The 25,546-nt window shown below is 40.8% G+C and overlaps 1 protein-coding gene across 6 annotated transcripts in view; it reads left to right on the top strand.

Annotated features, from left to right (window-relative positions):
• Positions 1-25,546, top strand: part of SEL1L2 (SEL1L2 adaptor subunit of ERAD E3 ligase) — a 54,796-nt gene that overhangs the window by 13,278 nt on the left and 15,972 nt on the right. For 5 of the 6 annotated variants that reach the window (XM_038751534.1, XM_038751536.1, XM_038751535.1 and 2 more), the window contains exons 6-13: positions 9,531-9,584; positions 9,812-9,871; positions 9,974-10,055; positions 10,330-10,484; positions 11,143-11,199; positions 20,694-20,762; positions 23,400-23,477; positions 25,253-25,315. In XM_038751534.1, the coding sequence (XP_038607462.1) occupies positions 9,531-9,584; positions 9,812-9,871; positions 9,974-10,055; positions 10,330-10,484; positions 11,143-11,199; positions 20,694-20,762; positions 23,400-23,477; positions 25,253-25,315 (618 nt within the window). The remainder of the gene's footprint in view (positions 1-9,530; positions 9,585-9,811; positions 9,872-9,973; positions 10,056-10,329; positions 10,485-11,142; positions 11,200-20,693; positions 20,763-23,399; positions 23,478-25,252; positions 25,316-25,546) is intronic. The other variant, XM_038751533.1, reaches the window with a different exon arrangement.

The following is a 25,546-nucleotide window of genomic DNA, read 5'->3' as shown; positions in this document are numbered from 1 at the left end:
AAAACCCCACTGCACACAATACCACCACTATGCATAGCACTGCTAGTGCAACCGACTTAACAGATGCCGCAAATGGTGTGGGGCCACTGGGCTCCATTTGGCATACCACTGCTGGGGCCAAAGCAAAAGGAATGGGTGGAGAAATTGGAAATAGGCAGCCCATCCAGGACCCACCCAAGGGCAGGGAGAGTGAGTGCCAATTTGCAAAGAGCCACAGGCCTGTTTTCTCCCCCTTAGGGCCCCCAGTGTGCCAGGGAAATTGGTGGGGGACACCAGAAAGCAGCCTGCAGTGGGGCCAAATCAGACCACCCATCCCGAATTATTTAGAACAGAGAATCCCTGCCCAGGGAGGAATTTTCCAACCCTTTACTAAGGGAATCCCTGCCCGTCGATTGATCCCGGAGGCTCCTGCAGATTCAGCTGCTCTTCAGTGCCAAGAGGAGAGGGGGCCGATGGGCGGGAAGAGAAGGAGGGTCCAGGCCAGGAGCAGAATGTGGACACCAACCAGAAGCCCAGCCAAGCCCTTCTCCAATCCACTGTCCTGAACAGCACAGCCACAGGACGGGAGGAGACGGTGGGCTGGGGAGACTATGCTGCAGCCCTAGAAATAAGAGTGTCCTTCCCTGGGTGGGTCTGCCCCTGACTTCAAGGGCACTTTTAGGGTAAGGAGAGGGGACAAAAGGGAAAGAGAAGGGAGTGGAAAAACACTAATCTCCATCAATCCACCATTCCCTTCCCCTCTCCTCTCTTCACATCCTCTCCCTCTCTCTCTCCCTTTCCCTCCATGCTCTTATTCCTTCCCTTTCCTCCATTTCTTCCTTCCTACTCCCATCCTCTCTCTCTCTCCCCCCCGACCCTGACCTTTAGTCCACTCCACCCTCGCACCAGGAAGAAAATTAATTTCCCTGGTAACTGGTAACCCTGGCACCCAGATTAACAACACTTTGCAAGGTTTTCCATCTTTTGGGAGGTTTTCCCTTCCAGTCCCCTTCCCTGCCTTCTGCGCCCCTTTTTCCCTCTCACCTTCCCTTTCCTCCCCTTCCCTGCTGGCAGCACCAGCTGTTGCTCTGAAGCAGCCATGTGGGACGTAATGACATCACATGGAGTCCTCAGAAAAAAACTAGTAGCCCTGGGCGGGCAATGATGAAGCATTTAAAATTTGTGTAGGATGAGGGACAGGGTATTTAAAATGATTAGATTCACAATTAAGCAATAGTAATGTATGTTTGAGTTGTGTGATTACATCTTCGTGCTCCACCTGCTCAAAGGTTTCGTTTTGTTTGGTGGTTCTGCATACAAAAGTTGCCAAACTCTGATCAAGATAAAGGCAGTTCTTTAGCTTACCATCTGAAATGATTTATGACTAAATAAAAAAGCCATGATATGGTACTGAAATATTAGATCTGAAGTATGAAAGAAAAAGTACAACATTTACAGACTTGTTTAGCATACTTGGGATCATAAAATATCTCTACTTTGGTGAAGATTTCATGTATTTCTAATTTACTTCAGAATTGGATTATAAAAGAGCTTCACAAAAGGCCACAAAATCATTAGCCCTAAACTAAAAAATACAGTTTTAGAGTCAATCTGATTGCTCCAGCATATTCTCTGCAGAAATCTTCCATCAGTACAAATGATGTTAATCCTCTTAATATTAAAGGTATGATTATTTTACTTGACTCATTATGAGTAATTCAAAGTTCTACAGTTATGCAATTTAAGATCAAGATAATGATCCCGGGGGGATTTCAAGCATTGTACAATAAAGGAATATTACTTAATCATTTTGCCTTGTTTCAATAATAATTTGTTAAATTTGGAAAGAGAAATGGGAGAATACTTTATTTTTTAAATTTACATAATGTAGTCTTTCTGTATGGTTTATTTTAAATATTATAACCAAAATCATCCTAAATAGTTACCCCTATATTCTTAGCTTGACTCATTCAATTCCTCACTCCTAATATCAGTTACTTCAACTGCTACTTGAAAATTGAGGCACAGTTAAGTATCTATTTATTGAGTGCTTACTGTGTGCAGATCACTGTACTTAGTGCTTGGAAGAATACAACACAACAGAATAACAGAATCCCTATGAATCTTTCAGTTCGGAAAAAAAGATGTTTCTTGGGGATGAAAATACTTTTGTTAATTGTTAAAATCCGTTTTAAGTAAAAAGATACATGTTATTTTGGTGGGTTTCATTTTTGCATTTCTTTTGCAATTTATATACTGCTGCGTGGGGTTGGTTCATCATTACCGTGAAACATTAGCTCAGGAGGAAGGGGCATGGCTTCTTAACATATTGTTTCCATCTGTAATATCTGAATCCAAAGGTTGAACCCCTTTTGGACGAAAAAGAAATTCAAAATGCAGTTTTGAAGAGGAGGTCCCAGAAAAATTGGGAAAATTTTTATGATTAAATCCTAAATATTATTTCCTCTACTATGAGCAATCTACCACAAATGTTATACATTTTTTCAAGAAAAGTTGTATCTCAAGGGATAGTTGACCTCTGATGGTGAATCATCAATTATGCCCTTTGTCAGGAAATAGCATTATTGTCACCAACTGTGAAATTATTCTTTGGCAGCTGAACATTTTGGCTTTCATGAAAATTGTCCTATGCCTTCAAGTTGTCTCTGACCCATAGCAACGCCATGGATACATCTCTTCTAGAATGCCCCATCTCCATCTGCAATCGTTCTGGTAGTGGATCCATAGGGTTTTCTTGGTAAAAATATGGAAGTGGTTTACCACTCTGCCTCCTTCCGTGCAGTAAGCTTGAAACTCTTTCCCATGCTGCTGCTGCCTAGCACAAGGGAGTTTTGACTTGTAGCAGATTGCTTTCCACTCACTTGCCATACTAGAAATGGAATGGATATGCCTCTGCTTTACTCTCCCTCCTGTAGTCGAGACTGGTAGAGTACTGGAAACTCTCCAGGTGCGACCCCGAGAGCGGACCATGAAAATTACTGGTGCTAATGGTACAACCATTCCATATCACTGGGACCTTATCTTCCCTTTATGGAAATTGCGGTATATGCACCCCTTTATGCCCCAGCTCTCCGTTTTTGTATTTCCACCGATGATACTGGTGGTGCAATTAGGACCTGCCCTTTCTGGAGTTGGGGGCAGGAGAAGGAAAGTACACTCCTGCCACCTGCCCCTGGAGCAGATGTAGCTCAGATCACGCCTGTCTCAAGGCAAAGTCCAGAGGAGGCACTTCCCTATGCTTCTTGAAGAATGCAGAGGTTCTGGAAAAAATTACGCTCAACGTTAATTGTACTTTACAAATGGAAAACCAGAGAGAATAGGTAATATCAGTTGCTAAAGTCCTCATAGTCAGTTGTCAAGTCACAACTAGAACTTGGGTTTCCTGATTCTCATTTGGCACTTTAATCTAAATTATGATGATGGTATTTGTTAAGCGCTTACTGGTTGTCAAGCACTGGTTTAGATATGACAATAAGGTTGGACAAAGTCCCTGTCCATACACAAATATGGTTGGACATAAACACATAATTATGTGCCAGACACTGTACTAAGTGCTGGAGAAGATACAAGCTAATGGGGTTGGACACAGTCCCTGTCCATATGGGGCTTATAAGGTGGCTTAGAAAAGATTCACAGAATATTTTTCCTCTTAATAAAAGTAGTCAAGTCCCTAAACTCTTGCTTCTAGTTTGCTTTTAACTTCCTTGGTACTTGAGGCCATCATGTCACAAGAACCATCACTGTATGAATAAAGCTAAAGGCAGTTCCCTCCAGAGCCCATCAAACCTACTTGGGAACCATCTGGTGGAGTCACTATAGCATGATGAAAAGCACTTTCTCCCCTGCCATGCTGTGTCCACAATGCTCAGAGTCTCTGATGGTGTAGGAGTATTAGATGCATTACAGTCTCTTTTTGTCCCAGACTTTCAGTGACCAGTCCACATGAGAGACTAATGGCTCAAAAAGCCTTCTTTTAAAACCTTATCATCTCTCAGAACTTGACATGGGGGCAAAAACACATTAATAAAAGTTCAGAAATTCATTTTGTGCTCATGCAACTCAGAGCCAACAGAGATTTATTTTTCATGGCTCAGAGATTTAAGATGGATCCCAGACTTTGATAACTAGGGATCATTTTTGAGGGAACTGGGGATTGTATATGAATTGAGGTGTTGATCAGGTAAATAGCTATATTCATCTACTCATAAGACAGACAGCTGCTTATTAATTTTGGAAGATGACTAAAGTCATTTTAAGACTTTCAAAAACTGCTGTGAAGGTTGAACCGACAAGATTTGGTGACAGATTGAATTTGTGGGTTTACAACTTTCCACGTTTCAATCTGCCCATCTTTCAATTTTCTCTTTCCTACCCCCTGTAAATTATTTTGTGTATGTCCCACCTATCAGACTGTAAGATCCTTGAGAATCTTTCCCAAGTGGTTAGTACAGTGCTCAACATACAGTAGGCACTAAGTATACTGGTGACTGAATGATCTGGAAACATTAAAAACCACCATTCTTTTATGACTGCCAAGCAAAATAGTTTAGTGCCCAAATTTTTAAAAATTAGGTAACTATGTGTGTTTGAAAAGACTGTTCATATATCTAGGCAATATAAACTTTTGTAACATTCTTCCAAGCAAATGAAAAGTAAAACATACATAACTGATCTTCCCACCCAAATCTTCACTTCAACTCCCCCATTACTGAAGAGAACACCTCTATCCTCCCTGTCTCACAAGTCTGTGTAACTTTGGCATTATTTTCAACTCATCTGTCTATTTTTTTTTAATGGTATTTGTTAAGTGCTTACTATATGCCAAGGCACTGTACTAAGTGCTGGAATAGATGCAAGATAATCAGATTGTGCACAGTCCATGTTCCCCTTTTTCAGATGAGGTAACTCAGGCATGAAGAAGTTAAGTGACTTGCCCAAGGTCACACAACAGACCCGTGGTGGAGCCAGGATTAGAACCCAGATCTCTGACCCCTAGGCCCATGCTCTTTCACTAGGCCATGCTGCTTCTCTCTCATTTATTCATTCATTCATTCAATCATTTATTGAGCGCTTACTGTGTGCAGATCACTGTACTAAGCGCTTGGGAAGTACAAGTTGGCAACATATAGAGACGGTCCCTACTCAACAACGGGCTCACAGTCTAGAAGGGGGAGACAGACAATAAAACAGAACATGTGGACAGGTGTCAAGTCATCACAATAAATAGAAATAAAGCTAGATGCACATCATTAACAAAATAAATAGAATAGTAAATATGTACAAGTAAAATAAATAGAGTAATAAATCTGTACAAACATATATACAGGTGCTGTGGGGAGGGGAAGGAGGTAGGGTGGGGGGGACGGGGAGAGGAAAGAGGGGGCTCAGTCTGGGAAGGCCTCCTGGAGGAGGTGAGCTCTCAGTAGGGCTTTGAAGGGAGGAAGAGAACTAGCTTGGCGGTTGTGTGGAGGGAGGGCATTCCAGGCCAGGGGGAGGACGTGGGGTCGATGGCAGGACAGGCGAGAATGAGGCACAGTGAGGAGGTTAGCGGCAGAGGAGCGGAGGGTGCCAGCTGGGCTGTAGAAGAAGAGAAGGGAGGTGAGGTAGGAGGGGGCGAGGTGATGGACAGCCTTGAAGCTGAGAGTGAGGAGTTTTTGCTTGGTGCGTAGGTTGACTGGCAGCCATTGCAGATTTTTGAGGAAGGGAGTAACATGCCCAGAGTGTTTCTGCACAAAGATGACCCAAGCAGCAGCGTGAAGTATAGACTGAAGTGGGGAGAGACAGCAGGATGGGAGATCAGAGAGGAGGCTGATGCAGTAATCTAGTCGGGATAGGATGAGAGATTGAACCAGCAGGGTAGCGGTTTGGATGGAGAGGAAACTCCATTCAACTCACATATTCAGACTGTCAACTGAGTCTGTCAGTTCTATTTTTCCAACATTGCTAAAATTCACCATTTCCTCTCCATCCAAGCTTCTACCACATTTATCATATCCCACCTGACTAGTGCATCAGCCTCTTCGATGACCTTCCTGCATGCTCCAGCTTCACCACCCTCCAGGCCACGCTTCATTCTGCTCCACGGACCATTTTTCTAAACAATTGTTCTGCGCACATCTCCCCACTCATCAGAAACGTCCAAAGGTTGCCCATCTGCCTCTGCATAAGACCAAAACTCCTTACCATTGGTTGTAAGGCACTCAAACAACTCTTCCCCTCCTACCTAACTTGCTCATCACCCAGTACAACCCATTTCATCCTCTGTCTCTCTCACCATTAACCTCTGGCTCAAATTCTTTAATCTGCCCAGAGCTCCCTCCCCCTTTATATCTGACAGACCACCACTCTTCCCGTCTTCAAAGCCCTACTATAATAATAATAATGTTGGCATTTGTTAAGCGCTTACTATGTGCAAAGCACTGTTCTAAGCGCTGGGGGGGATACAAAGTGATCAGGTTGTCCCATGTGGGATTCACAGTCTTAATCCCCATGTTACAGATGAGGTAACTGAGGCTCAGAGAAGTTAAGTGACTTGCCCAAGGTCACACAGCAGCGTGGTTTAATGGAAAGAGCATGGGCTTGGGAGTCAGAGGTCGTGGGTTCTATTCCCGACCTTGCCACTCGTCAGCTGTGTTACCTTGGGCGAGTCACTTAATTTCTCTGTGCCTCTGTTACCTCATCTGTAAAGTGGGGATTAAGACTGTAAAATAATGACAAATTCCATCATTATTATATTTGCTCCAAGCAAGCCTACCCTGACTTATCTTTTATTTCCGCATTTTATTTGCTCTCTTTTGCCTCACCCGTACACTTGGGTCTTTACCCTTTAAGCAATTTACATATCCTTAAACGCCGCTGCTTTCCCTATCTGCAGTTTATTTTAATGTCTGTCTCCCCGGCTTGATTGTAAATTCCTCGAGGGCACGAATGTCTACTAACTCCATTGTATTCTCTCAAGTGGTTAGTACAGAGCTCTGGACCCATTAAATGCCCAATAAATACCTTTGGTGGATTGAATAGTAGATTGCTTTCTTAACACAAACAGTAGCCAAATCTACATGGGTCAAGTCTGATGTATAATTAAGAAAAAATCCTGAAGTTTTATGTTTCCGAGTGGCAAAAGAAAAATGTTTTGATTTAGTTCTCAGTGCAGTGGAGAAAATACTTGAAAGATTATGTTGCCGTTGAAATGGATTAGCTAAAAAGTAGGTTTTGAGGGGCTGACAGATTTATTTTGGCAATGGGATTGCTTGTGTCGCTGTGCTATCTAATTGGGGCCTGGAGTCAGCCTGATGGATGCTTCATATCTGTTATTTACAGTCCCTGCTTCCCTCTCTTCAAAAACAAAGTTTTGAAGAATATGAAATCCTGTATTCTGTATTCAAAATATTTTTCTCATGCTCTCCTACCAAAGGACAGTATTCTTAGTCTAAAACCACAGACAGTAAGCTTAGAAACCAAAATAGCAGCCATAGGAGCCTAGGGACTCTTCCCTTTACTCCGACCTGTCAATTTTAAAAAAAACTAACTGTGATTACAGACTCAATCAGTCAATGGTACTTAAAACAGCACTAACATTTCACGACCAAAGATCAAGTAACATATAAACTCAAGTCAATCTTATACTAAAAATTACTTTTTTGTCTTCAGCCCTGCTACCTTAGAGCTAATGAAAGTCTGTTGATGTAAGGTCAGTGGTTTACACCTTGATACTATTGCTTTGTGTTGGGCTAAATCAGTTTAGTGCCCAAGCTGAGAAAGAGAGCCTTTGGAATTACAGAGTGGACTATTTTCTTATCTGTTAAGAATTTTTTGAAGGTTAATCTTTCTGGGTCCCCCCACCCCTCAGAGCTTTTTAATCTTCAAGCCTGTTTGTAGGTATCTGCAGGTGTGTATCTATTCTTTGTATTCGAAACATGTTCACACATTTCCCCTTAAAATAACTCATTTCCTATCCCATTCCCTTCACCATTTCCTATCCACGAAAAGAAAGAAAGGAAGAAAAAGATTCAAGCTGAATTGGGCTTGAAAATGAGATTGTAAAATCGGGTAAGGAAATTGTTCACATAAATTCACATAAATTTCCTAGTTCATTGTATAGTGTGCATAGTAGTCTGCACACAGTAAGTGCTCAATAAATGCCGTTGATTGATAACTAAGAAGTGCAATAAGTGCAGTCTGTCAAATAGGCAAGTGTGTTGATAGAGTTTCTGCGGCGAATTTATAGACAGAACAAGAAGTACCTCTGAAAACCTTGAAATAGTGTACTTTTTTAATTTTTAGCACCCACCAGTTTCGATTAATTGTATACTAAGCACTTGGGAAGTCCAAAGCAAGGACGTGGCATGTGTTCTGCCCATGCGAAGCATTCACTCTAACAGGAGAGCCAGACATTAAAAATATACACAAATAGAATAATAAAAATGAGTAACTGAATAAATGTGCATACAAAAAATCAATGAATCCGTGATACTTGAGTGCTTACTATGTGCACAAAAGTGCTAAGGATGAGAATAAATACTTAAGACCTTGAAATACGGGATAGGATACTAGGAATTATAATTATTTATAATAACAATAATATTTGTTAAGCACTACTATGTGTCAAGCACTGTTCTAAGCTAATCAGGCTAATCAGGTTGGACACACATGGGTCTCACAGTCTTAATCCCCATTTTACAGATAAGGTAACTGACTTGTTAAATGACTTGCCCGAGGTCACACAGCAGACAGGTGGCAGAGTTGGAATTAGAACCCAGGTCCTTCTGACTCCCAAACCCATGCCCTACCCATTAGGCTATATTGCTTCCCTAATAAGAATTAATTTGTCTTCTCAGAGCAATTCCCACAGATGCATATTAAGCTTTGCACATCAGTTTTGTCCTGCATGATTCAGTACTAAAATTGATATTGACAAGAAATAAAAAAAATACAAAAAGTATAATTGTCCCAGGCAAACTTGCAATTCTGTGGTATGAATCATATGGTTCCATTAAGAAAATAACATTCCTAGCTACATGCACTGATTTAGTTCTACCTAAATTTACTTGCCATTATGTCAACCCAGGCTTTATGCAATGATGAATGTGAATGTTGTACCAAGCATGATTTGCTGATTAACCTAGCAAACCTCCTAATCTTTCCTACTCAGATTTCTCTTCAATAGGAGGAGAGTGATATTTACTATTTCCAATTTGGGACTGAGAATCTAAAGATGATGTTTATCTGTTGGACAGTAGATAATAATGACAGTGATCTCAAGGGAGAAATGTAATTATTAAAGTAATGTTAATTGCTCCTCTATTTTGAAGGGTAAGTTCACATAAATACAAAAGGTAACTCTGTGGGGCAAGAGTGTAATAAGTTAGAATTTGGAAGTGATATCAGTGACTGAAACCTATTTGCCCTAAATAATCCAATACAGCTGAATTTTCATACTCTCCAGATGTGAAAGAATCAAATGTAGGCAAGAAGTATTGGGGATAAAATCAGTACTGTTAACACACTTTGCTTTATGTTTTGGGCTTTAGGCACTGGGATTTCTATCTTCATATGGAATAGGAGTGGAATATAACCAAGCAAAGGTGAGGTTATTTTATCCTTTCTAAAACAAATTTAATTTAATGAAGGGATGAGGCTTAAAGACCTCATAGTGAATTCCAAGAGAGGATAAGAGTAGATAAGAGAGGATAAGAGAGGATAAGAGATTCCAAGAGTAGTTTGCTTTGGGAAGGGATGAAAAGTTTTTCTTAAATTTTGATTTTTTGATTTTCATTTTTATATTCATTCATATTTGGTTTCTCTGCATTAGGCACTGTTATATTATACCTTTGGAGGAATTGGCGGAAACATGATGTCTCAAATGATTTTGGTTTGTAAATTGAATTATATTAATATCTTTCCTAACACGTATGAACAGCAATTATCCATCATCAAAATATTAATAATGTTAATATTCCTATGTTTATTTTAGGGGTACAGATATTGGGCAGGAATAAATGTTCAAAAGAATTGTGAAGTTGCACTTGTTCACTACAGGAAAGTTGCAAGTTTTAGTAAGTAATCTCATTGTCCCTTTACTATATAAAAAATGAAAATTAAGGAAAAAACTCTATAAAGCAATTTTTGTTATTTAGCTTGAATTGATGTCATTTTGCATATCTTATAAACTAATAAGGATTATGTCCAAGGTTTAAAATTACAAAATTGCCCTTCTGTTTTTGTTGGTTGACCGGATTTTTGTATAATTTAATAATGAGCTGCATTCCTAATTGTCTACAGCTTGTTACCATGTGTGTCACTCACTGATTTGTTTCATTTTATTCATAGTTGCTAGCAAATTGGAAAAAAATGAAGGCATCCCTGTGGAAAAAGTGAGACTCACAGAGAGACCCGAGAATCTGAGTTCTAACAGTGAGATTTTGGATTGGGACATTTACCAATATTATAAATTTTTGGCAGAAAGAGGAGATATCCAAATACAAGTAATATATACATATATTTTTAGGTTTTTCAAAAATGGATTATGATCCCCTAGGGTTATTGCTAATCCACTGTAATTGTTCATAAATATTAGAACCATATTGTCACCTTTCACATTCCTATTACATTTTATTCCCTTATTACATTTAGACTTTAGAAAATTAAATGTTCAACATTGTTCTCTGTCATATTTATATGTATGTAATGGGGTGTTCCTTCTGAGTGTAACAATCTGTTGTTTTTTTGTTTATTATTATAGAAATATCAGCAGCATAAGAGAACATTTAATACCATTTAAAAGTCCACTGTTGTCTAAGATGCAGATGGACCTAAGGAGGATACAGGATTGATTTTAGCGGTTAAAAATTGTAACAGGAGGGCGCAACATTTTACCTCTGTGATACAGGAAGCCAGAACTGCCACATCAGATCAGATGATTATCTTGTCACACCTGATAAGTGGAGCTCTCAGTGCATTAAAGCATGGAGGAGCCTCTTTTCATACAAAAAGTAGTCTAGTTTGTAGAATAATCACTTCAAATAAACATCAATTTTAAATTACGGTGAATGGTCAATGGACCAACATTTACATTTTGAAATTGTTTGTGTTCATTAAAGTAAAAGCAATGAGGCTAAAGTAAATTTGGATTATTATCCCCAGGTGTCTCTTGGACAATTACATTTAATAGGGAGGAAAGGACTAGAACAAGATTTTTATGTAAGTATGCATACATCAAAAATAGGAAAATTAAGCTTTGGAATGACCATAGTCCTAGTATAACCAAAGGCTGGATAGTTACAGTATGCTGTAGGAAAGACTGTATACGCTCTTGACAAATTCTCGCAATGGTCCTACATACATGGGATGAAATCCAATAGGGAAAAGAGCAAAGGAGCGTAATTGGGAATAAGAAACGAACAAGAGGAGGAAAATCTGACTAGGCATAGGCATGTCAGAAGAGAATCTGGGGGTGGTAATGGACCAGATGCTGACTATGAGTCAGTAAAGTAGTACTGTTATTAAAAAAGCTAATGCGGTCCTGGAATGTCTCAACAAATCTGTGATACACAAGAGTCAGAAAACAATCTTCACAGGTCAATGCAGATTATTGCAGATTAATGGCAGAGTACGGTGCTCAGTTTGGGTCACCATGCTGTAATAAAAATTAAGGAGGCTGGAGAGGGTCCAGAGAAAAAGGGATGAAAAAGCATGGAAAAGGATGGAAAATAATTCGTATGAGAAACATTTGAGAAATTGGAGTTCTTTGCTTATAAAAGAGAAGACTAAGGGGTAACAACTGTCTTCAAATACCTTAAGGGTTTCTAAGAAGAGAATTTTGACTTGTTCCAGTCAGACACTGTTGACTACTTCCTCCTAGAATCTCTCTCTGGTCTCAATTTTACTGGCACAGTAGTTGCCCGATTTTCTTTCTGCCTCTCTGACAGCATGTTCACAGTTTTCTTTTCTGGCTAGTCATCCTCCCTTAAACAGTGGGAGTCCATCAAGACTGTGATGGAGTATCATTCTCTTGGGAGCTTGTTTACTTAATATTAATAATTGTGACAGATTCACTATGTTCCAAGCACTTTACTAACCACTGGATAGATAAAATAGAGGCAGATCAGACACTCCCTATCCTACAGGGAACTCCCAGTCTAAAGAGAGTTCTAGATTGTAAACTTGTTGTGGGCAGGACATGTGTTTGTTATAATGTTGTGCCGTATCCTCTCAAGTGCTTAGTAGTACAGTACCTGGCACACAGTAAGCGCTCAATAAATGATTGATTAATTTAATTGGAGATCAGGTATTTAATCTCCATTTTACAGGTGAGGATATAGAGGCAAAGTTGATACAGCAGGCAAGTGGCAGAGCTGGGATTAGAACCCAGGTATTCTGACTCCCAGAGTCAGGCTGTTTCTACTAGGCCACACTGCTTTTATAATTGTCATTACCATCTCCAAATTTGACTCTGCATCTCCAGTACTGTCCTCTTATTTGTTTAACCATTTTGTATCTCTTCAAGCCACCTGCATAATCCCTTTGCACCTTAAACTTAAACTTAGAGAAGCAGTGTGGCTCAGTGGAAAGAGCCCGGGCTTTGGAGTCAGAGGTCGTGGGTTCGAATCCCGGCTCCACCACAAGTCTGCTGTGTGACCTTGGGCAAGTCACTTAACTTCTCTGAGCCTCAGCGACCTCATCTGTAAAAATGGGGATTAAGACTGTGAGCCCCACGTGGGACAACTTGATCACACTGTATCCCCCCACAGCTTAGAACAGTGCTTTGCACATAGTAAGTGCTTAACAAATGCCATCATCATCATCATCATTAAACTCAATATGTCAAAACTTGAACTCTCATCTTCACTCCTAAGCCTTCTTCTCCTAACCATTTTTTTTTAATGGTATATGTTAAGCGCTTACTATGTGCCAGACACCGCACTAAGCAGGTTGGACATAGTCCATGTCCCACAGTGGCTCACAGTCTTAATTCCCATTTTACAGATGAGGTAACTAAGGCACAGAAAAGATAAGTGACTTGACCAAAGTCACACAGCAGACGAGTGGTGGAGTCGGGATTAGAACCCAGGCCCTTCCAACACCCTGACCAGTGAACTATCCACTAGGCAGCACTGCTTCTCTTGCCCAACACACTGGATAACACCATCATCCCTGCCCAAGAAACTCACAACCCTGTTGTCACCTTGGACTCCTTTGGTCTTTTACTTCCCGTATTCAGCCAGTCTCTAAATACCGTCAATTCTTCTGCTATAATATTTAATCTGACCTACCCCTTCCTCTTTACACTGACATATTCCATCCCTCCCTGCCGGATTTCTCTTCAATTATTCCTCTTCAATCGTCCCCTCCCCATATAGGGACAGTAAACCCTCCCCTCCCCTCACATTATATATATATTTGTACATATATATATATATATTTGTACATATTTATTACTCTATTTTACTTGTATATATCTATTCTATTTATTTTATTTTGTTGGTATGTTTGGTTTTGTTCTCTGTCTCCCCCTTTTAGACTGTGAGCCCACTGTTGGGTAGGGACTGTCTCTATATGTTGCCAACTTGTACTTCCCAAGCGCTTAGTACAGTGCTCTGCACACAGTAAGCGCTCAATAAATACGATTGATGATGATGATGATGACATCAGGTAAGTGGCTCCCACCTAGACTTTCTTCCCCCCCCCTCCACCCGGGAGCAAAAGCCCTTTCAGAACACTCACCTCAAACATTCTGCTGCATCCTTGACCTGTGATAGCAAGGAATATGCAAACCTCAAATTCAGAGAAAAAAAAATAGTTGTTTTTCACAAAGGTCTTCTTACAAGGTAACTTAAAACAGAGACATCTACGATAGGCAAGTTATCAAAGTCCTTATATGAGTACGGACTCTCCAGTTATTGAATTTTAATAAGACATTGATTACAGCATTCGCTCACTTCAAAGTAATCCTGCCAAAATTTACCTTGCTTTAAAACACCCCCCTTCCCTTCCCCCTCCACCTCTGAAGGTATTTTAACTGATTTGAATAGAAAGACTAAAGCCTATTTCAATTTTGCCTTAGATAATCTCAGATCTGTTTAAATAGCAGAGATAATGACAGATTTCTATTGTATTAAGGCAAGGTGCCTTGTGGCTTGAATAGGGTGTGAAAGACAAACTTTGGAAATGTAAATTTTAGATGGGTACACATAATATCTAATTCAATTTTCTTTTACTCTTGGCACATTTAGATCAATATTTGAGCATGTAACTATACTGTTTTTTAATCACTTTTCAAGTACGTTTATATCGTTTTGTTCTTTTTTTTCTTATTTTGGGATTACATGAACTCACTTTGTCATTTCCTAGGGAGATCTGCGGGAAACTATAGTTTGTTAAGCCAGTCAATCCAATTTACTGAGCACTTGCTGTGCGCAGATCACTATAATAAGAGCTTAGAAGAGTACAGTGCAACAATAACACTAATAAACAATAAATTTAGCACTCTGTTTTAATAGAATCAATTAAAAGCATTAATTGGGAGAAAGCAATAACCGTGACAGGATTTACCCCAAGTCTATTAGTTGTGAAGAGGTAGGAAGGAATTTTAAAAGGGGATTTTGCAATCCTTGCTAGGTTTGCTAGCGAACTCTACTTCCTTCTCCTGTTCCTTCTCTCCAAAGTTTGTATTTTCTAGTTCAGCATATCTCCAACTGCTAGGTATCAAAAAATAATGGTTTCCCAAGGAATATCGCCTAAAATGAAAACGATCTGCAAACACTTTTGTCTTCTTTCTTCTTTACTATTGTGCTTTGTGGGATGGGTTGAAAACTGGGTACGCTTCATGTAAATATACAAATATATTTTGTATAATTCTTTCAAAACTATAATAAGTGATCTTGAGATGGATATTTTGCAGGTCAACATTTTTACCCCCATAAAAATGCTATTTCCTCTATGGTGAATTCCAGATACAGCTAGCTATAGTGGACAAAAGTCAAAATCAATCAATCAATTGTATTTATTGAGCGCTTACTGTGTGCAGAGCACTGTACTAAGCGCTTGGGAAGTACAAGTTGGCAAAAGTTACCGGTTCACAAATGCAATGGGTTTCTCAGTCATTCTTGGGGTTGACATAGGGGCTTACAGGAGGAGGAAAGATGATATTTCCTGTTGTGATGAATAAATAATAAGAGCTACCTCCCTCCTACATCCCCAACGCAATTCTAATTCCAAGATCTGTCTTCTCCCTTAATGAAATCTACTTATGTGTTCATTATTTATTTATTCATGCACTCATTCAACTCAACAGTATCTACTGACCACTACTCTAGGCAGAACAGTGTTCTGGTCATGGAGGATAGGTTAGAGCGGTGACTACTATAGAAATTACAGGTTCTGAATCTTTTACTTTTTTAAAACATTCAAGACTCTTGCTACTAGGGTAGATTGGGTAGTAACTTCAGTTCTGTACTTTAGTTGGGGAACAGTGGAAAGGCTTATCGCAAAAGCATAAATCAGATTGAAAGCACTAAAATAATAATAATAATGATGATGGGTACTTGTTAAGTGCTTACTATATGCCAAACACTGTTCTAAGTGCTGGGATAGATACAAAGTAATAATGATATTTATTAAGTGCTTACTATGTGCAGACACTGTTCTAAGCGCTGGGGAGGTTACAAGGTGATCAGGTTGTCCCACGGGGAGCTCACAGTCTCAATCCCCATGTTACAGATGAGGTAACTGAGGCCCAGAGAAGTTAAGTGACTTGACCAATGCACAGCTGACAATTGGCGGAGCCGGAATTCGAACCCATGACCTCAGACTCCAAAGCCCATGCTCTTTCCACTGAGCCACACTGCTAAGCAGGTTGTCCCATGTGGAGCTCACAGTCTTAATCCCACTTTACAGATGAGGTAACTGAGGCCCAGAGAAGTGAAGTGACACGCCCAAAGTCACACAGCTGACAAGTGGCGGTGTCGGGATTAGAAGCCACGACCTCCAACTCCCAAGCCTGTGCTTTTCCCACAAAGCCATGCTACTTCTAAAAGCCTGTAGAATAAAACTCTTGATTTCCAACTCTGCCACGGATTTCTTTTGTGACCTGTAATGCATTCCACTTACTAAAAGAATCCTCCAAAAACCAAAAATGGAAAAATTGAGCCCATGCATAATTTTTAAAATTTTGTTGTTACTCGGTTTCTTCATGTGCAAAACAAGGATAAGGCTATGGGAGATTGTTGCCTACAGAAGTATATTCACTTTGATGCCACTGGCCATTGCCAGGCAGTGCCACAGTGAGGTCAGTGTTGACATGAAGCCCATTTAATAGCTCCATTGTTGTTTAGACAATGTGCATACTAGGTCTAATTCATTCATTCAATCGTATTTATTGAGCGCTTACTGTGTGCAGAGCACTGTACTAAGCGCTTGGGAAGTACAAGTCGGCAACATATAGAGACGGTCCGTACCCAACAGCGGGCTCACAATCTAGAAGGGGGAGACAGACAACAAAACAAAACATGTAGACAGGTGTCAAGGTCGTCAGAACAAATAGAATTAAAGTTATATGCACATCATTAACAAAATAAATAGAATAGTAAATATGTACAAGTAAAATAGAGTGATAAATCTGTACAAATATATATACAAGTGCTGTGGTGAGGGGAAGGAGGTAGGGAGGAGGAGAGGAAAAAGGGGGCTCAGTCTGGGAAGGCCTCCTGGAGGAGGTGAGCTCTCAGTAGGGCTTTGAAGGGAGGAAGAGAGCTAGATTGGCGATTGTGTGGAGGGAGGGCATTCTGGGCCAGGGGGAGGACATGGGCCGGGGGTCGACGGTAGGACAGGCGAGAACGAGGTACAGTGAGGAGGTTAGCGGCAGAGGAGCGGAGGGTGCGGGCTGGGCTGTAGAAGGAGAGAAGGGAGGTGAGATAGAAGGGGGCGAGGTGAACCTCCCTCCTCTGCCCTCAGGTGGTTTCTAATGCACTTCTGGAATAAACATACCTTTGGAAGGCTAGTCTAGTCGACAGCCGTTCCAAGAAGTCTAGGCCAACTCTCCAGAGGAAAGGCTGTTTTGGAGGGATTTTTTTTGGGAGGGCTTTTAATGGTATTGTTAAGCACTTACTATGTGCCAAGCACTTGCTATGTGCCAGGCACCGTACCAAATGCTGAGGTAGTCACAAGCTAATCAGTTTGAACTCAGTCCCTGTCCTACATTAGGCTCACAGTCTTAATTCCCATTTTTACAGATGCGGTAACTGAGGCCCAGAGAAGGGAAGGGACTTGCCCAAGGTCACACAGCAGACAGGTGGCAGAGCTGGGATTAGAACCCAGGTCCTTCTGATTCCCAGGCCCATGCCCTATTCATTAGGCCATGCTGCTTCTCTGGTTCCACATGCCCTCCCTTGCTCAAGCTAAACAAAGAGGGCCCTTGACCATTTATTTATTCATTCATTCATTCATCCAATCATATTTGTTGAGCACTTACTGTGTGCAGAGCACTGTACTAAGCACTTAGAAAGACCACACCAGATACCCGCGGTGGTTCCTCCACTGGTAGACCCAAACCTCTGTCCTGGCATGCTCCAAATGTAGGAATGCACTTTCACTACCTAAAAGAACAACAGTACCTGATGATTGAAGAGCACATAAGTGGGGCTATGAAAGTTACAGCTCAATATTCCCATATAATTCTAGGAGTTACATTTGGTTAAGATGAATCTGAAAAACAAAACGTATTGTGCTTCCATTTACTTCCTAGTGACGAATTCCTCACTTAAGTTAAACAAGCACCCCAAAGACCAGCAACTAATGGGACCAAGATCGGTTAGACAAATCACAAAGAACAAGCATCTTTGCAGTGAAGCATCTGTATTGTAAATATTGATTGAGAGCTTTGGTGGTGCCCAGGAAGATAAAAATTTTGGCATCACTTGCAGAATTTTTTTAAAACAAAGTCAAGAATGGAGTCTTCCTGCTCAGAGTTCCCTATGCACCCCTAATCTTCCCTTCAGCCCCTTGATTTTCCTTAGGTTAGAGGCAATTCTTGATTACATTATCATCTATTTTTTACACCAAATGCTAAGGCCATCTGACTCCTAAATATACACCCAGACCCAGAAATAATTAAATTTGGCCATTGATTTTTATACCTATCATTAAGATGAATGAGGTAGAATTAGATTGGGTACAGTGGATATATAATATTAGATTTTTCCAAAACCCTCCGGGGATTATCTCCTTGCAGGTCTACAGGTCTTGAGTGTCGTGAAGTCTGTGATAGAGGGAAAAAACTCATTAAAGTGTTGGGTCAGATCCAGTTTTGAAGGAAGCTTTGCTGCCTCTTTAATAAAATGATTCAGACTTCCCCAGCTGGAACTCCTTTGAATGAATATAAAGGCAGGCCAGCTGAAAGAGCCAGAATTAGAGCTACATATAGCCAATGGGCTACAGGGCTCCTAACTCAACTGGCTCCAATTTTATTTATATATTCCCTGCATTTGGGTAGTTTAGGAAGTTGCTAATAACTTTAGTCCTAGGATCCCATTGATTCAGGCTCATTGCAAAGCAGCGTGGCTTAGTGAAAAGAGCCCGGGCTTTGGAGTCAGAGGTCATGGGTTCTAATCCCTGCCCTGCCACTTGTCAGCTGTGTGACTTTGGGCAAGCCACTTCTCTACCTCAGTTACCTCATCTGTCAAATGGGGATTAAGACTGTGAGCCCCACGTGGACAACCTGATTACCTTGTATCTACCCCAGTGATTAGAACAGTGCATGGCACATAGTAAGCACTTAACAAATACCATCATCATCATATCAGGAGAGCAACATACTCGTTCTGGCCCACTATCTGAATGACTGTATATTGCTTTGAGAGAAACAAGAGGCTGATTTATCAGTAAATTGGAACATTTTAAGAGCATGGTTGCATCTAGACTGTAAGTGAGGTCTCGGGACAGGGGATAATAATAATAATAATAATAATGGCATTTATTAAGCACTTACTATGTGCAAAGCACTGTTCTAAGCGCTGGGGAGGTTACAAGGTGATCAGGTTGTCCCACGGGGGGCTCCCAGTCTTAATCCCCATTTTACAGATGAGGTAACTGAGGCCCAGAGAAGTTAAGTGACTTGCCCAAAGTCACACAGCTGACAATTGGCAGAGCTGGGATTTGAAACCATGACCTCTGACTCCAAAGCCCGTGCTCTTTCCACTGAGCCGTGCTGCTCAGTGGATGTGTCTACCCAACACATTATATGTTGCCAACTTGTCCTTCCCAAGCGCTTAGTACAGTGCTCTGCACAATACTAAGCGCTCAATAAATACGATTGAATGAATGAATGGTACTGTACTCCCCCAAGCAATTAGTGCAGTGCTCTATCACAGTAAGTGCTCAATAAATACAATGGCCTGATTGCATTGATAGATTTTAAAAACAATTACTTTTTTGGTGATCAATAACCATAATCGACATCGGTTTGCTGCAGTATGACAAATCCTACATTGCTGTAATTTTTTTTCTATAGTTAGAGGATACTGCAAAACTGTCAAGTGGCATTTCCTCACTACATCTTTCTCATCATAGTGTTTAGTACAGTTGATGATTTGTATTGTTAATCTGAACAAAAGGTCCAGTGACATCTGCCACTAGGAAAGTGCTTTGAGGTGAGCAGGCAGTATTTCCACAGCTAATTCCCACAGGTTTCTGCCTTGGGCTTTGGACACTATGCTGTTTCTAGAAGCAGCAAATCTGGGCCAACCAGCAAGGGTAGTGCTTTCTTGCAGCATAACTGGGCTTCCAAAGCAAGACAAATCTGATTGGAAGTTGCCAGTTAATTATTTTTACTCAGCTCATTCTTGAGATTGCTCCATGTAAGCAATAAAAAGATCCTTTAGGTGTGAAACATTTCCATTTTGGACTTAAAGCCAAGCTTTCCTTGTAGCTACACGCAGGAATTGTAGCTTCTTGGACTGTAAGCCCCCTTGTAGGACAGCTAATGTTAGTTAAGCTTGATTACCTTGTATCTACCCCACTGCTTAATAGTGTTTGGATCATAGACAACACTTAAAAAATACCAAAATCATTATTATTAGGTTCCAAGAGCATGGGAAGAAGCCCAGTAAGACCCCCCCAGGCTACAGTTGCTTTCTCCTGCTTTCCCTGCATTACATGGAAGCAGTGTGGCTCAGTGGAAAGAGCACGGGCTTTGGAGTCAGAGGTCATGGGTTCAAATCACTGCTCGGCCAAGTGTCAGCTCTGTGTCTTTGGGCAAGTCACTTAACTTCTCTGGGCCTCATAATACAGGTTACTTCATCTGTAATGGGGATTAAGACTGTGAGCCCCCCCCATGGGACAACCTGATCACCTTGTAACCTCCCCAGTGCTTAGAACAGTGCTTTGCACATAGGAAGCGCTTAACAAATGCCATTATTATTATTATTATTATGGAAGGCCCCTGCCTTTGGTCACTATTTATAGCCCAGCAGAGGCCGTGAGGGTTTGGTGTTGTCAAGATGTTTATAATAGGGCTCATTGGTTATGTGACAAATTACATATTTTCATTTCTCTATTTGCAAAAATTTTTGCATGCATGTATTTCTTTGTCTCCATTTAAACTACTTTTATGTTTGAAAAATGAAGCTTTTAGATAACTACTTTGCTAGCCACGCATCTACAGAAAAACAGTAATTTGTGTTTTGTTCCTTTGCCCTTAGAAAGCATTGTACTACTTCTTAAAGGCAGCCAAGGCAGGGAGTACAAATGCCATGGCATTTCTGGGAATGGTAAGCCTTCTTTTTGTTATGTATTTCCTATTTTATTAAGATGAATATGGGGAAGCAGCATGGACTAGTGGAAAGAACATGGGCCTGGGATTCAGAGGACCTGCGTTCTAATCGCAACTCTGCTATGTGATCTCAGGCAAGTCATTTAACTTCTCTGTGCCTCTGTTACCTCATCTGTAAAATGGGGATAAGTACTCTGAGCCCAACGTGGGATGTGTACTGTCTTCACCCTGATTAGCTTGTATCTACTCAAATGCTTAGTACAGCATCGGGTATGTAGGAAGGGCTTAACAAATACCATTTAATTTAAAAAAATGAGCCAGAAATGCACTCAGAAATAGAGCAAGTAATAATACTATCCAGAATGAAATGCAGAATGGTCAGTTTTCTTAATGAAGTATTTTATTTTTTGATATTTATTGATCTCTAACTATATGCAGAGCACTGTTTCTAGACTGTGAGCCCACTGTTGGGTAGGGACCATCTCTATATGTTGCCAACTTGTACTTCCCAAGTGCTTAGTACAGTGCTCTGCACACAGTAAGTGCTCAATCATCATCATCAATCGTATTTATTGAGCGCTTACTGTGTGCAGAGCACTGTACTAAGCGCTTGTACTAAGCGCTCAATAAATACGATTGAATGAATGAATGTACTAAGTACCTGGGAGAGTCCAATACTAAAGAGTTGTCGAACACATTCCCTGCCCACAAGGAGTTTGCAGTCTTGAGGGTGACAAACGTTAATGTAAATAATAATTATAAGTGATTAATTATAAATCATTTATAATTTTAGATCCCAAATGATGGTTCACTAGAAAGTACCCTAAAAAACTCATTTATCTTTGGTACCTCACTTTTGTATTTGCAAAGGGGAGAGCAGAGTATCCTCTAAAGTGGGAGAGAAAATTCTTCCTCCGTTAAGAATAAACTCCCTGTGCCCAGAGGTCCAGATACCATCCAGACTGAAGCTTCCTTTAAAACAGAATCTCCTTTTGAGGCTCCCCACAGCTCCTGCTCCATGGGAACAGAGTGCATTAACCACCCCTTCAGGGGTTATTGGGGCTGTGCTGATTGCCCCAGTTATCCAGCCTCCACAGTAAGAGGGTGCACACTCTCTAGTCTTCTCTCACACCTTATTCTATTCCCCTATCTGGCCTTCTGTGGGGGAATGTCAAGTATATTCTTTGATGACCCTACTTCAACATCTTCAAGAAAACCGAAAACCCCTGCTGTACTGTAAGTAATGGGCACCAATCTGAATCCAGAATCGGCGAGCTGGGGTCTTCTTGAGAAGGTCTTCTGGAGTTTTTCAGCAGTGTGCCGAGGTTGAGATTGCCGGGAACTCTCAGCTGTCCCCCAAAAGTCAAAGCCGTAATGGAATTCATCATCATCAATCGTATTTATCATCAATCGTATTTATTGAGCGCTTACTATGTGCAGAGCACTGTACTAAGCGCTTGGGAAGTACAAATTGGCGACATAGAGAGACAGTCCCTACCCAACGGTGGGCTCCCAGTCTAAAAGGGGGAGACAGAGAACAAAACCAAACATACTGACAAAATCAAATAGAATAGATATGTACAAGTAAACTAAATAAATAGAGTAATAAATATCATCATCATCATCAATTGTATTTATTGAGCGCTCACTATGTGCAGAGCACTGTACTAAGCGCTTGGGAAGTACAAATTGGCGACATAGAGAGACAGTCCCTACCCAACGGTGGGCTCACAGTCTAAAAGGGGGAGACAGAGAACAAAACCAAACACACTAGCAAAATAAAATAAATAGAATAGACATGTACAAGTAAAATAAATAAATAAATAGAGTAATAAATATCATCATCGTCATCAATCGTATTTATTGAGCGCTTACTGTGTGCTCTGCACACAGTAAGCGCTCAATAAATGCGATTGATGATATATGTTTGTACATATCTATTACTCCATTTATTTTACTTGTACATATCATCATCATCATCAATCATATTTATTGAGCGCTTACTATGTGCAGAGCACTGTACTAAGCGCTTGGGAAGTACAAATTGGCAACAAAGAGAGACAGTCCCTACCCAACAGTGGGCTCACAATTCATCAACCATTATAATAATAATGGCATTTGTTAAGTGCTTACTACAAGCAAAGCACTGTTCTAAGTGCTGGGGAGGGATCAGGTTGTCATTCATTCAATCGTATTTATTGAGCGCTTACTGTGTGCAGAGCACTGCACTTGGGAAGTACAAGTTGGCAACATATAGAGACGGTCCCTACCCAACAACAGGCTCACAGTCTAGAAGGGGGGACATGGGGCTCACAGTCTTAATCCCCATTTTACAGATGAGGTAACCGAGGCACAGAGAAGTCAAGTGACTTGCTCAAAGTCACACAGCTGACAATTGGCGGAGCCAAAATTTGAACCCATGACCACTGACTCCCAAACCCGGGCTCTTTCCGCTGAGCCATGCTGCTTCATTACTCAGGTGATATTTGTAGGTCTCTAGACCTTAGTATCTCAATATAAAGATGTTGGGAAGTACTGAGTGGGCCCCCTGTCTTTGGGCAAACCCCCAAGCCAGAAAAAAATAGTTAAGTGAGATTCTCCTTTTCCATTTTTCACTGATTTCTCTTTATCATAGATGTACTTAGAAGGAAATGCTGCAGCACCACAAAATAATGCCACTGCCTTTAAGTACTTCTCAATGGCAGCTAATAAGGTATGTATCAAACTCCTACAAATGTAAGAAATGTTTAACATATGAAAGACAAATCAGTAGTAGAGCAGAACAAAACTCGGGGGTGATTCATTGGGTTTGAGATTGGCAATCCAGCATGGTTAAGTGACCACCTTCTAACAGACCCTGATCTATCAGGATCAGAAAAGTTGCTTTCTTTCACCTGCCCATTCCAGTAAGACTAACCATCTTTCTAGCTAAAGAAGAGTTCAGACAACTTGGGTGAATATTTTGGGTTCATTTTAGTAAATACTTTACTATTATCAACCACAGTAATCCTCATGAAGTCTACTGCTGTGATAAACTTTCCTCTCCTGCAGTGTGAAATGTTTTGTTCCAAGAATCCCATATGGCAGTACTGACAGTAAATACATACTCAAATTGGTCTAATAATATGGAATTTTATAAACTGCCCCTGTTCTCATGGAGTACACATCCAGTCTCAGGAGCCTATTTAAAATGACTTCATCTCACATCTACTGATTTTGTCGCACAAATTACTGGGAAAGGCCTCCCATGTAATTTATAAGAAATTATTGTGCAGCATGGCACTTAACTGAAATTCCACTAAATAGTGAAAAGGAGAGAGAGCAACCTGGTTAAAAAGAGGTTAAGAAGGAGGTTAAGAAAAATGGAACAGCTGAAGATCTAATATAAATTGGCAAATAATGCTGATTCAAGAGCCCTAAATAGTAATTTCAGAAATTTGGCAGCGGAGACCCATCCAGACCCAGGCCATTCTGTGCTGTGAAAACGGCACTTAAATGGGACTCCACATACCTAAAGTGACACTGAGCTTGCCACCTGTACAATACCTGAGAATATTTTTCTTCATGACATTAAGTAGGAAGAGCTATTTATAGATCACTGTTCAGCGTCTTTAGGTAAACTGAACAATGGTGGCTAACCACCTGCATTGGAGCTCCCATCTTCTTATTTACCTCCAGCTTGGGGACCCTGGATTCTACTAGATTGATGCCTTAACCAAAATCTGTGGTTTGGATGCCCTTCTTTGTCTCTGAGATGTAGGTTGAGGGTAATTGTAATTTAGGGCCAACAGGGATTGGACCATTTCTTTGATTTGGGAAAATGTGGCTTTATATGAGGCCGGATCCTGCTGGGGAGGTGTGCTATGAGCTGGCGAGTTTAAAGGTCTTAACACTTAGAGACCCTGATGATTCCACGTAGTGTATGGAAAACAGTTCAATTAGCAAAAGATCCCCTCACAGCATCCGCGGATGTCCGACCTGAATTGAAGGAATGCGTCAACCGGGGAACGTAGTATAAAAAAAATCCGAACTAGTTGAAAACCAGATAATCGAAAGTTGGAACAACGTGACAAGGTGGGGTGGGCTGGCTCAGATAGCCTCTTGCCCAATTTTGATCGGCTAATCAAGTGTTTTTAAAATTCATTATCTGAACCGCTAGTGTGGGTTCGGATAACCAGTTACTCTAGTAGCTCACGTAAGCAGTGCCATTACTGGACCAGACCAATGGCCCATCCAGTCCAAGATTTTATTTCCAAAAGTGGCACAGAATGTTTGGAGGAACCATGAGGCGGTTGCCCTCCTTGACCTCCATCCTAAGGTTAAGGGATGTTCTACTTAATCATCTCAACTATTCCCTCTGCAGTCTTAAAGTTTCCTCTGATAAGCCATTATTTTTTAAACGTTTTGAGCCACTTCATCCTGAATATTTTCTACACTTTTTTGGATTTGAATATGCTAATAGGTGTTTCATTTAATATGCTTTATTAGGGTAATGCAATTGGATTTCATGGACTGGGACTGCTTTATTTTCATGGGAAAGGCATTCCAGTGGTAAGTACTGAAACAGCCCGGGCTTTGGAGTCAGAGGTCATGGGTTCAAATCCTGGCCCCGCCAATTGCCAGCTGTGTGACTTTGGGCAAGTCACTTCACTTCTCTGGGCCTCAGTTCCCTCATCTGGAAAATGGGGATGAAGACTGTGAGCCCCCCGTGGGACAACCTGATCACCTTGTAACCTCCCCTGCGCTTAGAACAGTGCTTTGCACATAGTAAGCGCTTAACAA

The sequence above is a fragment of the Tachyglossus aculeatus genome, chromosome 9 (assembly GCF_015852505.1).
Source record: "Tachyglossus aculeatus isolate mTacAcu1 chromosome 9, mTacAcu1.pri, whole genome shotgun sequence".
Lineage (NCBI taxonomy): Eukaryota > Metazoa > Chordata > Mammalia > Monotremata > Tachyglossidae > Tachyglossus > Tachyglossus aculeatus.
The sequence above is the reverse complement of the archived record's forward strand: the minus strand, read 5'-3'. Positions and strand labels throughout refer to the sequence as shown.